The sequence below is a fragment of the Myotis nattereri genome (assembly GCF_964212035.1).
Source record: "Myotis nattereri genome assembly, chromosome: 16".
Taxonomy (NCBI): domain Eukaryota; kingdom Metazoa; phylum Chordata; class Mammalia; order Chiroptera; family Vespertilionidae; genus Myotis; species Myotis nattereri.
The window spans coordinates 15,156,108-15,168,702 of record NC_138091.1 but is presented as its reverse complement, the minus strand read 5'-3'; the positions used below and the strand labels follow the sequence as shown (position 1 = coordinate 15,168,702).

Genomic DNA, 12,595 nt, shown 5'->3' with positions numbered 1-12,595 from the left:
AAATCTCTCTCCCTCTCTTTTCCTCTCTGATATCAATAAAATTATATTTTAAAAAAGTCAACATGCATTGACAAAGTCTTCTGTTAATTTTCCCAAGCAACACAAGGATCTCAGCATGCTTTAATTTCCTTTATACCTTTTTGATTTAGATATTTTTGTAGATGGATAATCCCTCCTTCCTGTTCTTCCTTGTAGTAGTAGTTTAGTTGTTATTTTAGGTTTATATAGTCACTGCATATTTACATTTACCAGTGTTTACCTTTTTAAAACTCAAGTATTGCTCTGGATTCAATTTTGGTTTTTTTTTTAAACCCTGAAATGTATATTTTATAAGAAAATTTCCAGCCAGTGTGCCTTGAATGGTTTGTGTGCACTGAGACTTTGATTCCTGTAGCCCTGGAGGTGACAAAGTTGGGATTGGGGCATCCAGGACCCTCAACGCAGTCACCCCACTTTTCCTCTACAAAACCAGATTCTTCTGCTTACCTCAGTGTTCCATAAAAATATTTTTCATGTACGTGATAATGTAAAAAATGTTGGCAGTATACTTTAGAAATTCTTTCAATGGAGATCTGAAGAATTTATTTTATGCTCACCTTGCATGATACTTTAGCTGGGTATTAAAGTTTAGATTTTCAACTCCCCTCTACCCTTCCCTAGGCCAGTGTGATATTCTATTGTTGCAGTTGAGATGTCTGTATTTAATCTAATTGTTATATCTACTGTATTTTAGTATTAAAAATAAGCAGTATTTCTCACTAGCTAGAAGGGAGGGAAGGGTAAAGGACAGTTGTAAATCTATCAGTCTCTTTTATTATTAAAAACACATTTAAAAAATTTTTCAATTATAGTTGACATTCAATATTATATTAGTTTCAAGTATACAGCATAGTAGTTACACATTTATATAACTTATGAGGTGACCCCCCTGCCCCCATAAGTCTAGTACCCATCTGACACCATACATAGTTATTACAATATTATTGACTCTATTCCCTATGCAGCACTTTACTCCCCATGACTTTGTAACGGCCAATTTGTATTTCTTAATCCCTTCGCTTTTAGATTTCTTATTTGTTAAGTTCCCTTGGAGAAATCAAGATGGAACACGATCCTTCTCATTCCAGGTGATCCTGGTTGAACTGTGCCCCAGTGGACTCCAGCGGTCTTTCTTTGATGAAGACGACCTGAACACGATAGCAGAGGGAGATAACGTGTATGCCTTCCAAGCCCCTCCGCCACCTGGCCAGGGGACACTCGCAGGTACAATAGTGCTTGAATATCGTGGGCTACAGGTCTGAGAGAGTACTCATTGGGTCCTGAGGCATAAGACATTTAGTTTTCGTACTTGGAGGCTTATTTTCTCTGATATTTGTTGTATAGATGGTTGATTACTTTAAAATATTCCATGAATATAGGGGCTTTCAAGACTTTCGTGAGTATCAGAGTCACCTGGAAGGCTTGTTTGAGCAGATTGCTGAGCCCTACCCACAGGGTTTCTTTCTGATTCTCTAGGCCTGGGGCGGGGCCTGAGAATTTTCAAGTGAAATGAGTTCCCAGGTGATGCTGCTGTCCCGAGAGCACACTTTGATGAGCACTAATCAGAACAGGTGCTGGTTAGTCTCTGCATTCAGACTCCAGAGAGTCAAGGTCTGTGCTTAAAGTAAATTTTTATAAGTTCGAGCAGCAGATGGCCAGAGAGGTTATAAATGACTTTTTGTTAACAGTTCCGCTTCCCAATGCTTGGCTTTCCTAAACTTTGGATTAGCTAAGATGGCCAGTATCTGACAATCTTTCATTGTAGGTCATTTAGTCAGTCAAGGACCCTGTGCCAGTGTCACCGTATCCCCAGATTAATCCTGTGCCCAAGCCCTGCATCCTCAGCAAGCCTAGGTGACAGGTGTGGGGACCAGGTGTCTATGGTGGTTCTGGGTCAACAGAGAGACTCTGGGTAAGGAATCTGGGACAGGACATTGACTGGCCCTGATTACGTTGTAGCTCAGTGAAACAAGCCCTCATTTCAAATTCAATCACAGGCGACACACCTGTGCCTTAAAAGTCAAATTTTCTGAACCGATTGGAAATTGAGGAAAGTCCAGACCCCCTACTTCCCCAAGGGTAAAGATTCCTACCTGCTCTGTGTGCTTCTTACGTTGGCTTTCGAAGACAGTGGGTATTCTGTGGCTCTGGTCAGGCATACGAGCATCCACAATGCTTTTGGAGTATTTTTCAGACTGGCTTTGAAAAGTGTTCATTAAAATCCCTACCCTCATTTTTTTAATTGCTGGCTGAACACAACACAAATTCTCTACTATTTATATGATCGTCCAGTGCCATGAACCTTCTATCTCTTCCCCTAAAGTGCTCTAGAGTCTCCTAAGGGTGGTTAAGAGAACGAGGGCCTAGAGAAGCAGGGTTTTGACCCAGCGAAGTAGCTCCTTGAAGAATACAAATGTAGTTCTCTCTCTTCAGCTCCTTCGCCTGGTCTGTCCGTGTCCCCTCGCTTGGCAGCCCGTGCAGGTCAGCGGTTGTCCCTGCCTGCCCACAGGGAGAACAAGATGCTAATCCTCTTCTGTAACCTGGTGGGGTCAGGGCAGCAGGCGAGCAGGTATGTTTCATTGCATCCTTTTTACGTGATGTCTGGGATGTGTAGATGTGTACGTGGAATTCTGTCTAGAATAATTCTAATTTGATTAAATTAAACACCCGTTTTTCAAGGTTAATCAACTAGGAATAGGGACTGGAATAATTTAAGCAGATGGCAAACATTGTCCTTAACAATTAAACATTGAAAGCTTTTTAAATTAATTTCAGGAACAATTATTCGTGCTTTCACCACTATTATTTTATACTACAGGCCTGGTGCATGAATTCATGCACGGGTGGGTTCTGGCCGGCCCACCTGCCCCGATGGGGGCCCATTGGGAGGAGCCGCCTGTTCTAATGCTGGGAGCTATAGCTTTCCCCCCAGCTGGATCTAATTATACTTGAAGTATGGCCAAAAGAAAACCCACAGCAGAACTGTTTTGCATTTCACGTGCCATGAGATGAAGTTGTTTATGTGTTGCTTGCAAACCTATATCAAGATGGATGATGGCCCTTTAACCATTTTTGTGTTCTTCCAGGGGCTCTGCTCTCAGTTTCCCAATATGATCTTCATGTCTGTTTGTTTAAAAGTTTTTCTGTTTTTGAATGTGCCTACCCTCTGCTGTTGCTACTGGCAGCCTGTGGGCTGCCCCTTTTAAAGAGAGATTGGAAGCTCACCTAATCTGCAAGGCACTGCAATTTCACAAAATCCCCACCCAGCCTCTCTGCATTCCTCAGCAAAGGGCCGCCATCCCGTCAATGCTTAGGTTGCCTTTTTGGCTAACTTGGAAGGTCTCCTGGGGCTGAGGGCCATGGAGAGAGAATTCCACACTCGCTGCAGTATTAGCAGAGCTCTCTGGAGACTCTGGTCAGGGACAGAAGAGACTGATAATTATTTTCTTGTGCTTTCACTAAATGTACATGCACCAGGGAGCCAGGCAGTGATTTAGGGGTGTTGGGGGCCGATCAGGGTCTGGGCCAGCTAGGGGGAGGGGCTGCAGGCAGTTGGTGGACACCCCCAATCCCGATTGGGGTGTTGGGGGCCGATCGGCCTGGGCCGGCCAGAGGGACGGGCAATTGGGGCCCGGATCAGGCTGGTTGGCTGCCACAGTGTACATCACGGCTACTGTCATTCTGGTGGTTCCACTGTAATGGTCGCTGGGCTTATATATATATAGATTGTGTACTGAGGTTTGGGCAGTATGGTGGGACAAGGAAGAAGAAACTGGCTCTGTAATTGTAAGGAGATACAGTTACAGCTATTTGCAGATCCACTGTCCAGAGAACCAAGAACTTGAAAATGATTAAAACTAACAAAAGAGTTCAGGCAAGTGACTGGCTACATAACTAATATACAAAAGCAGAGACTTTTCTTATATAGTCCAAATAAAATGTTTAAAAGATATGTGGCTCCAATAAAAAATTTTTAGGTTGATAAAATATAAAATTTATCTGGACTAATAGCTTGTAAGAATAGTCAGAAAATATTGGGGGAAGAAGAGGGATTGTTCTATTAGAACAGAATGAAGTTGTGATTATTAAAATATTGTGATATAGGCAGAAGGATAGATATTTAAATCAATGAACAGACCAGGCCAAACTATATTTAAGTATTATATGATAGAAATGGTATATTTCATATTACTAGGTAGGGAATGAATTATTCTATATGAAATGCTGACTTAATTGATTTCTTTTTAAATTTTATATAATCAATTTTTTACTCCCACCATAAATTCACATGTGTAAATTCCAGATTGATTAGAGAGGTGATTGTAGTAAAGGAAACCTTAAAATAGCTTGAAGATAATGTAGGGGCATATTTATGTCTTTGGGTGGGGACTGTTTTAACACTTAAGCCAGGGTCTATAAGAGAACAGGATAATATTTTAAATACATTTACAATTTTGAACTCAAAGCAAATTTGAAAGGCAAAGCACACAGAGGAATCATATTGGCATCATGTGACAGATAAAGGCTTCAGATCCATCATGCAAAACCCAGCTCTCAGATAAGGGAGAGAAATACTCTTTTAGTAACAGGAGCTTCAGAGATTCACATGCATTTCCAGAAGGAACACAAGCTGAAGTTAAAATAGGCCTCTTCATGTGCTAGTAGAAGTTCTGACTGCAACAGAACTTCTTTGTTTTTTTATTATTGATTTTTTTACAGAGAGGAAGGGAGAGGGATAGAGTTAGAAACATGGATGAGAGAAACATCGATCAGCTGCCTCCTACACATCCCCTACTGGAATCGAACCTGGGACCCTTCTATCCGCAGGCTGACGCTCTATCCACTGAGCCAAACCAGTTAGGGCCAAGATGCTATTCTTAACCTTTCAGGTTGTTAAAGAAGTTTTAGAGATTGGCGATGCCCATTCTGGGCAGGTGCCTCGTCGGTACACTGGGGTTGCTTTTCTGGAGGGCAGCTTTGGTCTCCCATTTCTACTTCTGGGACTTTATCCCAAAGGAACAATTAGTCATGTGCACCCAGAGGTGTGTGTAAAAGAGTTCATGTCGTCCTGTTATAAGCAAGCACTGTTTCAATAAAAAGTTGAAGCAATCTGAATGCCTGATAGTAGAGGGCAAGGCAGATAACCCCACCTGTCCACACACAGTGGGTGGCCCAATGTGCTTGCCTCTCCGGACACAGCACCTGAGACTTGTGCAGAGTTTATTCTGCAGCTTCACATTCTTTCTTTTTTTAAAAAAGAAAATATTTTCATTGATTTCAGAGAGGAAAGGAGGGGGAGAGAGAGATAGAAACATCAATGATGAGAGAGAATCATTGATCGGCCGCCTCCTGCACGCCCCCTACTGGGGATCGAGCCTGCAACCTGTACATGTGCCCTTGATAGGAATCGAACCCTGGACCTTCAGTCCGCAGGCTGACACTCTATCCACTGAGCCAAACCGGCTAGGGCAGCTTCACATCCTTAACCCACTGACTCTCCACAAAACCGTGTGTGGTGTGGTCACGGGACAGTCAGCAGTCAGGGATGTGCCCAGAGTTCCCATGGCTGAGCTGGAACTGACCGCAGGGCGTTCTCAGCGTCGGGGCTCACTGCGGCGTGTCCATCTGCGTGGGACGTGAAACCTCCCCCCGTGATGAGGGTAGTCCTGATGCACCAGGCATCAGTGCCGGCTGGGCTGCTTCCCTCTGGCTGCAGTGCTCTCTCACTCCGCTCTCTTCTGTGGGGAGAGCGTCTCCCAGCCGCTGCGCACTCGGAGCATCTCTTTGCCCTGCAGTGTCTCCTCGGCCTGTTTCCGCCTCAGTGTCTCCCTGGCAGCAGGTCCTCTGACGGGCAGTTTTGCGTTACGCCTGGCGTTGAGCCCTTGGCCAGTGGAGAGCAGCTATGAGGGAGCAACGGTCACATGTGTTGGTTTTTCCTCCTCGGAAATAACCCGATGTCCTTGGATTTTCAGGTTTGGGCCACCATTCCTGATCAGGGAGGACAGAACCATCTCCTGGGTCCAGCTCCAGCAGTGCATTCTCAGCAAGGTCCGCCACCTCCTGAAGGGCGAGGTCCCGGGACAGCAGGTCAGTGTGTGTGTGTGTGTGTGTGTGTGTTGTGAGGGGGTGGAGATGAGGTGGGAAGCTAGGAGTAGCTCAGGAGAAACCAGAGTTTGCTGTCAATAAGTATTCACGTTATTGTATAAAATAACTTTGATTTACGTGCAAGGAAATAACCAATTTATGACCCCTAGCGGCTCACTCTTCACAGCCTTACAAATAACCTTTCATGGACAGCTTTTTTTCTCCTTAAATCTTACAAAACACCATTGGAGTCAAGTGTGGGATTTACATTATTCTTCTCACTTTTGTACATTTATGGCTTCCCGTAGGACAGCTTACTGTAATAAACTGTAACTTATCTTTGGATCAAAAACTTGAAGGGACTTCATAATTTATGTGGAAAATTAATGTTCCTGTCCAAATATAAAGTCTAGTTTTAAAATAGTTTTGTCCAGTTTTTGAATAACTGAGAGAGAAACTCAAGGGAAAACACCTTTTATATATTTAAATGCCATTTAACAAAGAAAAATCAACCCAAAAAATGAGTTCGCCTGTCGCCTCTGACACGCGTGTCATAGGTTCGCCATCACTGTCCTATAGTATCAGAAACTAATCCCATGGCTGCCTGGCACAGAAGATGTTGACATTTTTAGGGACAAGTCAGTGGCTTTGAAATTTTTGGGCCCCCCCTCCCCAGCTATCCTCTTAGAACTTTTTATTTGGGGGATGTACCAAACGTAGTGATAATTCTTTATAATTCACGTTGCTTAGTGCTCAGGGAAAACCATACATTTAATTTAGGATTTACTCCAAATACCACTTTGTTAAAGACCTCCCTACATTTGTACCCATCATTAGCTCTAAGGGACTTTGCTTTTATTCTGCCCAGCAGCTCTGCCAGAGCCCAATTTAGAAACACGGCTTCTCTCTAAGTAGGTCACGGTACCTAGGAATAGCTGTAGCCTCCCCCAAACCCTGTGCCCCTGATTCTTGAAAGCGGATGAACCACTGTCATGTGAACATTGAACCCAGCTGGCCCATTTTCCCCCAGACACACGGGGGCCTTTGCCTCTGCCCCCTGCAGTCATTTTGACTTTAGAAACCAATCAAGCAATCGGTGGTGCCAGCAAAATTCTATTACAGGTCACCTCCAACTCAGCTGTGGACGCCTTTCCAGTCATCGGTAAACATGTGGTTGGAAGGATTTTCTGTAGGAATAATGTATGTTGAATGGTTGGCTGTGAGCTTCCCACGCTAGCCCACCCATGTAACTCAGAATGCTTTTAGTAATGTATTCAATACTGGCTCCATATGCTAATCATTTGGAAAGAATACATTCAGAATTCACATCCTTGAACTGAAGAGATGAAAAATAGTGAGCATATTGTGGAGGTTCTAAAATGAATTTCTCCAGCCAAGGAGAGAGGACAGGAAAGTGACTCTTAAACAAATGGCCCATTTGCTGGACGGGCTTTTACTTTGCATGAATTATAAAGGAGGAGAGTTATCATTGCCGAGGCATGTTTATGGCGACTTTGTAAACTTCCTTTGTGTGCAGGCTGGGTAAACTGCCTCCATTCAGTGCAGAGGCCTTGTGTTGCCATCCAACCAGCAAAGCTCAAGATTTAACTAGCTTCTCCTTAGGAAGCACAGCAGGTCCTCCAATAACAAGGCTGGGGCCACTGTCTCTGGCGTCTGCACACTGCTACCTCCCACCCCCTGTGTGTGTGTGTGTGTGTGTGTGTGTGTGTGTGTGTGTGTGTGTGGTTTTCTCCCACGTCCCAGAGATGTGCACATGAGGCGAAGGGTGTCTGAATTGTCCCAGTCTGAGTGGGTGTGGGTGTGGGTGTGGGTGTGGGTGTGGGTGTGGGTGTGAGTGCGGTGTGAGCACCCTGTGATGGAAGGGTGTCCTGTCCAGCGTGGGTCCTGCCTTGTGCCCTGAGCTCCCAGCAGAGGCCTGGCAACCCATGACCCTGAACCGGAATAACTGGGTTGGAAAATCATGCTTTTTCTTGTTTTCATTCATCTTGTAAATGTTTATATAGATCATTTTCATTTCGATGTCAAATAGCAGCAGTGTGTTGGGTTTTTATTTAGAAGCTGGATGGTATTTTTGGGACCAGAAATATGCATTAGGAACTTAGACTAAAAACATAGCTGGTATTTCCTTATGTGGCTTGTTTTGAAGTGTTTATTGGCATTTGGGAATGTAAAATATAAGCTAATTTGCTTTTATATTATTGGCTCATTTTGGTAATTTGGTGATGATAATTTCTTAAAGTAAGTTAAATTACCGATTAATAATTCATTAACATACTTGATTTATTTTTCCAGTGACTGTGCCAGCTTCTGTTCCAATGAAACAGGAGTTATTTAAGAACAGCATGCTTATCCCTCGGGGAAATTTACTGCATTAGACAGTGTTCGATCACTATGTTAAAAGAAACTGTGCAGCCCTGACCGGTTTGGCTCAGTGGATAGAGCATCAGCCTGTGGACTGAAGGGTCCCAGGTTCGATTCCGGTCAAGGGCATGTACCTTGGTTGCAGGCACATCCCCAGTAGGGGGTGTGCAAGAGGCAGCTGATCGATGTTTCTCTCTTATCGATGTTTCTAACTCTCTATCCCTCTCCCTTCCTCTCTGTAAAAAATCAATAAAATATTAAAAGAAAAAAAAAGAAACTGTGCATCTTCAAAAGCAGATGAAGCCGTCACACATCTCGGTTTTGAATACTAATTGTTACGGGAATATTCAAAATAGACTGTAAACAGAAAGGCTTACAGTTTTTGAGTCATGTATCTGCACTCAGAGCCTAATTTAAAACAGCAGGCCTGATGACCCCCTCCCCCGTTTTTGTCTTGGCAGAACCCAGGGCCGCTGTTCTCCATCCGGGTGGTGGGGCAATCCCTGGCCCTTAGCTACTTGTCCCCACAGGACAGCAGGCCCCTCTGTCACTGGGCAGTGGACAGGTAAGGGGAGGTTCCGGATTTGGTACGAGTATGAATGTGTCAATACCACTGATTACAATTGTAGCCACTCTCTGTAACTTACCTCTCCAGTGTCTGCCTCCGAGGTGGGTCCTTACACACGTAAGGGCTTTCGGTCCTTATGTGTAGGGAGGAAGTATGATGCTCACTTCAAAGATGAGGAGACACTGAGGTTCCCAGAGATCGGTTAACGTGCTCACACTCGCATGGCTAGTTAATGGCCGAACCCAAATTTGAACCCAGATCTGAGTGAAAAGCCCAGATTCATTCAGTTAGTCATGCTACTGAATTCAAGCTGAATTCCCCCTCTAGCGTAGGGGAGAATTCTACCTGAACCATCGGCCCCAAACTCTAGTCAGCTGTGGACTCTGGCTGAGGATGAAACCGGCGTGGCCGTGTCTCCGATGGTTCTGACTTCCTGACTCTCCGCCTGCCCGCACACAGCCTCCCACTGGACACATCCTTGCCCGGCAGCCCGCGGGCCAGCACAGGACCCGAGAGCCAGCTTTGCTCCTTCCCCACAGACAGACCCTCCATGAGGGTCTCATTTCCTGGCTTGGTCAGCCAAGGCTGACTGAGTCCAGTGTTGGGTGATGTTTTGGGTTGTCATAAGACATACACATTTGGGGCTCTCAGTTCTGGCACAGCGCGCCTGAAGCCCTTAGAATTTCCTAAATGATGAAAGCATTAACGATGTCTTGTTATCATTCATAATGACCCCTTTCAGCCACACCCACGTGTGTGTAACGAGGTGACTCTTGGATAGCACCTAAGGAGGGGGCTGGTTGCCAGGCGAACCAGCCTGTGATTAGAGGGTTGGAACGTCCACTCCCACCCCCTGACCTTGGGGAGGCAGGGAGGAGCTGGAGGGGGACTCTGTCCCCCTGGTTAATGATGTAATCTGTCATGACTATGTAATGAAGCCTCCATCGAAACCAGAAGGACATCGTTTGGGGGGCTTTGGCCTGATGAGCACATCACACGGAGGTGCTGGGAGGGTGGAGCCTGGGCGGGTGTGGAGGCTCCCCCCCGCCCCCCCCCCCACATGCTTGCCCTGCTTGTCTCTTCCACTGGCTGTTCCTGAGTTAAGCCTTTTTATGATAAACTGGTCATCTAATCAGTACACTGTTTCTCTGAGTTCTGTGAGCTGCTCTGAGCAAATTAACTGAACCCAAGGAGGGGACCCTTGGACCCTCCAAGCGATTATTGGTTTGGTCAGAAGCCCATGTGGCAGGCACCCCGGACTTGCGATTGGTGTCTGAGGCGGGGGGCGGGGCCCCCATCCTACGGGACTGAGCCCTTGGCCTGTGGGGCCTGAGGCTTCTCCAGGTGGCGAGAGTCAGAACTGAGTTCATTGATGGAGGTTTGGAAAAAACACACTAGGAATTGGTGTCAGAACCTGAATTGGTGTCAGACTTATAACAGGGACAGGCCCCTCCCTGTATAAAGAGACCAGGAACCAGGAGGATAGGGGGGAGCCAGGAAGCTCTGTGCCCTGCACCCCATCTGCACCCTCCTGGGCTGGTCGATGCTATACAGAGTTAGGGAGGCAGAGGAATGTCAGCGGGCCTGCCTGGGTGTGAGGGAGACCGAGCCTGGGGTGGGTTGGAGGCTGTGGGAAGGGCCCCCTGGAGGCACTCAGAGAGCTCCACAGAGCCCTGCTGGTTGTCCCCAGTCCATGACAAGAACCCGAGAGGAAGCATTTAGAAGCATTACAGCAATGTGATAGAGCAATTTAAAACATGATAAATAGAATAATTTTTTAAATTGAACTTGTATTTTTATATCTTCCCTTCCCCCCCGCCCCCCCCCCCCCCAGTACATTTTTATTATATTAGTTTGCAGAAGTATTAGTCTGCTCTGATTTGGAAACAAAGCAAGACGCGGGCCTGTCCCTAGAGGTGGCTTGAGCAACACTGAAGAGTGTAGCTGCCCCCAGGCTGGCCCTGCTAAAGGGAGCCCTCCCCTGAGGCTGCAGCCCTTCCTCCCACCTTCAGCCACTCAGCCTGTCACCCCGCCCTCTCCACCCCTCCCCCACCCACCCATCCCTCTCCTCAGCATCTGATAGCCTCAGTTTCTTGCTCTGTTATCCCAGCACCTCCTTTTCCCCAAAAATTACTTTTTAAAAAATAATTCTTTATTATTGAAAGTATTATGTATGTCCTCCTTTTTCCCCTAGAAATTACTTTTTAAAAAAAATAATTCTTTATTATTGAAAGTATTACGTATGTCCTCCTTTTCCCCCACATTGGTCACCTCCCGCCCCCCTTCCAACTCCTGCCCCAGGCCTTCAGCACCCTGTTGTCTGTGTCCATGGGTGATGCATATGTGCATACAAGGTCTTTGGTTGGTTACCTCCCACCCACCCACCCTCCCCCGCCTTCCCTCTGAGATTCCGCACTCTGTTCCATTGTGACTAGATTCAGCCATCGGTGAAAAATTGTGGCCAAATATACATCACATGTAATTGACCTTCTTAACATGTTTAAGTGGACAGTTCAATAGTGTTAAGTACATTTACAGTGTTGTGCAACCATCACCACTATCATCTTCAGAACTTTTTCATCTTCCTAAACTAAAACCCTGTAGCCGTTAAACAATGACTCCCCCTCTCCCCCACCCCTCAGCCCCTGGAAACCGCCATCCTACTTCCTGTCTGTGACTGTGACGACTGTAGGTACCTCATAGAAGTGAATCACATAGTGCTCATCCTTTTGTGACTGGCTTGTTGCACTTAGCACAATGTCCTCGGTGTGCATCCACGTGGTAGCGTGTGTCAGAATTTCCTTTCTTTATAAGGCTGAATGATATTGCATTGTATGGATACTAGAGGCCTGGTGCACGAAATTTGTGCACTGGTGGGGGGGTGTCCCTCAGCCCAGTTGGTTGTGCCCAGTCCGTGACAAGAACCCGAGAGGTTGCACACTCTCCAATCTGGGACCCCTCGGGGGATGTCCGACTGCCGGTTTAGGCCCAATCCCACAGGGGTCGGGCCTAAACTGACAGTCGGACATCCCTCTCACAATCCGGGACTGCTAGCTCCCAACCGCTTGCCTGCCTGCCTGCCTGCCTGCCTGCCTGATTTCCCCTAACCACTCCCTTGCCAACCTGATTGATGCCTAACTGCTCCCCTGCTGGCCCAATCACCCCCAACTGCCCTTCCCTGCCAGCCCTGTCCCCCCAAACTGCCCTCCCCTGCAGGCCTTACTACCCACAACTGTCCTCCCCTGCTGGCCATCTTGTGGCTGTGGGTGCTGCCATCTCTGAGGGCGTGGCAGTCAATTAGCATATTCCCTCCTTATTGGCTGTGGGCACCGCCATCTTTGCAATGGTGTGAGGGTCAATTAGCATATTCCCACTTTATTAGATAGGATACTGTGTTCTGCTTAACATTTCCTAGACATTTCCTTGTTTCCTTGGAGTGTTTCTCTCCCTCTCGGGGCCCTCAAATATTGTGGGGCCTCGGTGTCCCAGTGCAGCCCGCTGTGTGCTCCTCTGCACTCTGCC

The 12,595-nt window shown here is 46.4% G+C and overlaps 1 protein-coding gene across 2 annotated transcripts in view; it reads left to right on the top strand.

Annotated features, from left to right (window-relative positions):
• USP43 (ubiquitin specific peptidase 43) overlaps positions 1-12,595 on the top strand; it is a gene marked incomplete at its 5' end in the record, with an annotated part of 53,860 nt that overhangs the window by 24,261 nt on the left and 17,004 nt on the right. For both annotated transcript variants that reach the window (XM_081109279.1, XM_081109278.1), the window contains 4 exons: positions 1,128-1,263; positions 2,473-2,608; positions 6,012-6,130; positions 8,974-9,070. In XM_081109279.1, the coding sequence (XP_080965405.1) occupies positions 1,128-1,263; positions 2,473-2,608; positions 6,012-6,130; positions 8,974-9,070 (488 nt within the window). The remainder of the gene's footprint in view (positions 1-1,127; positions 1,264-2,472; positions 2,609-6,011; positions 6,131-8,973; positions 9,071-12,595) is intronic.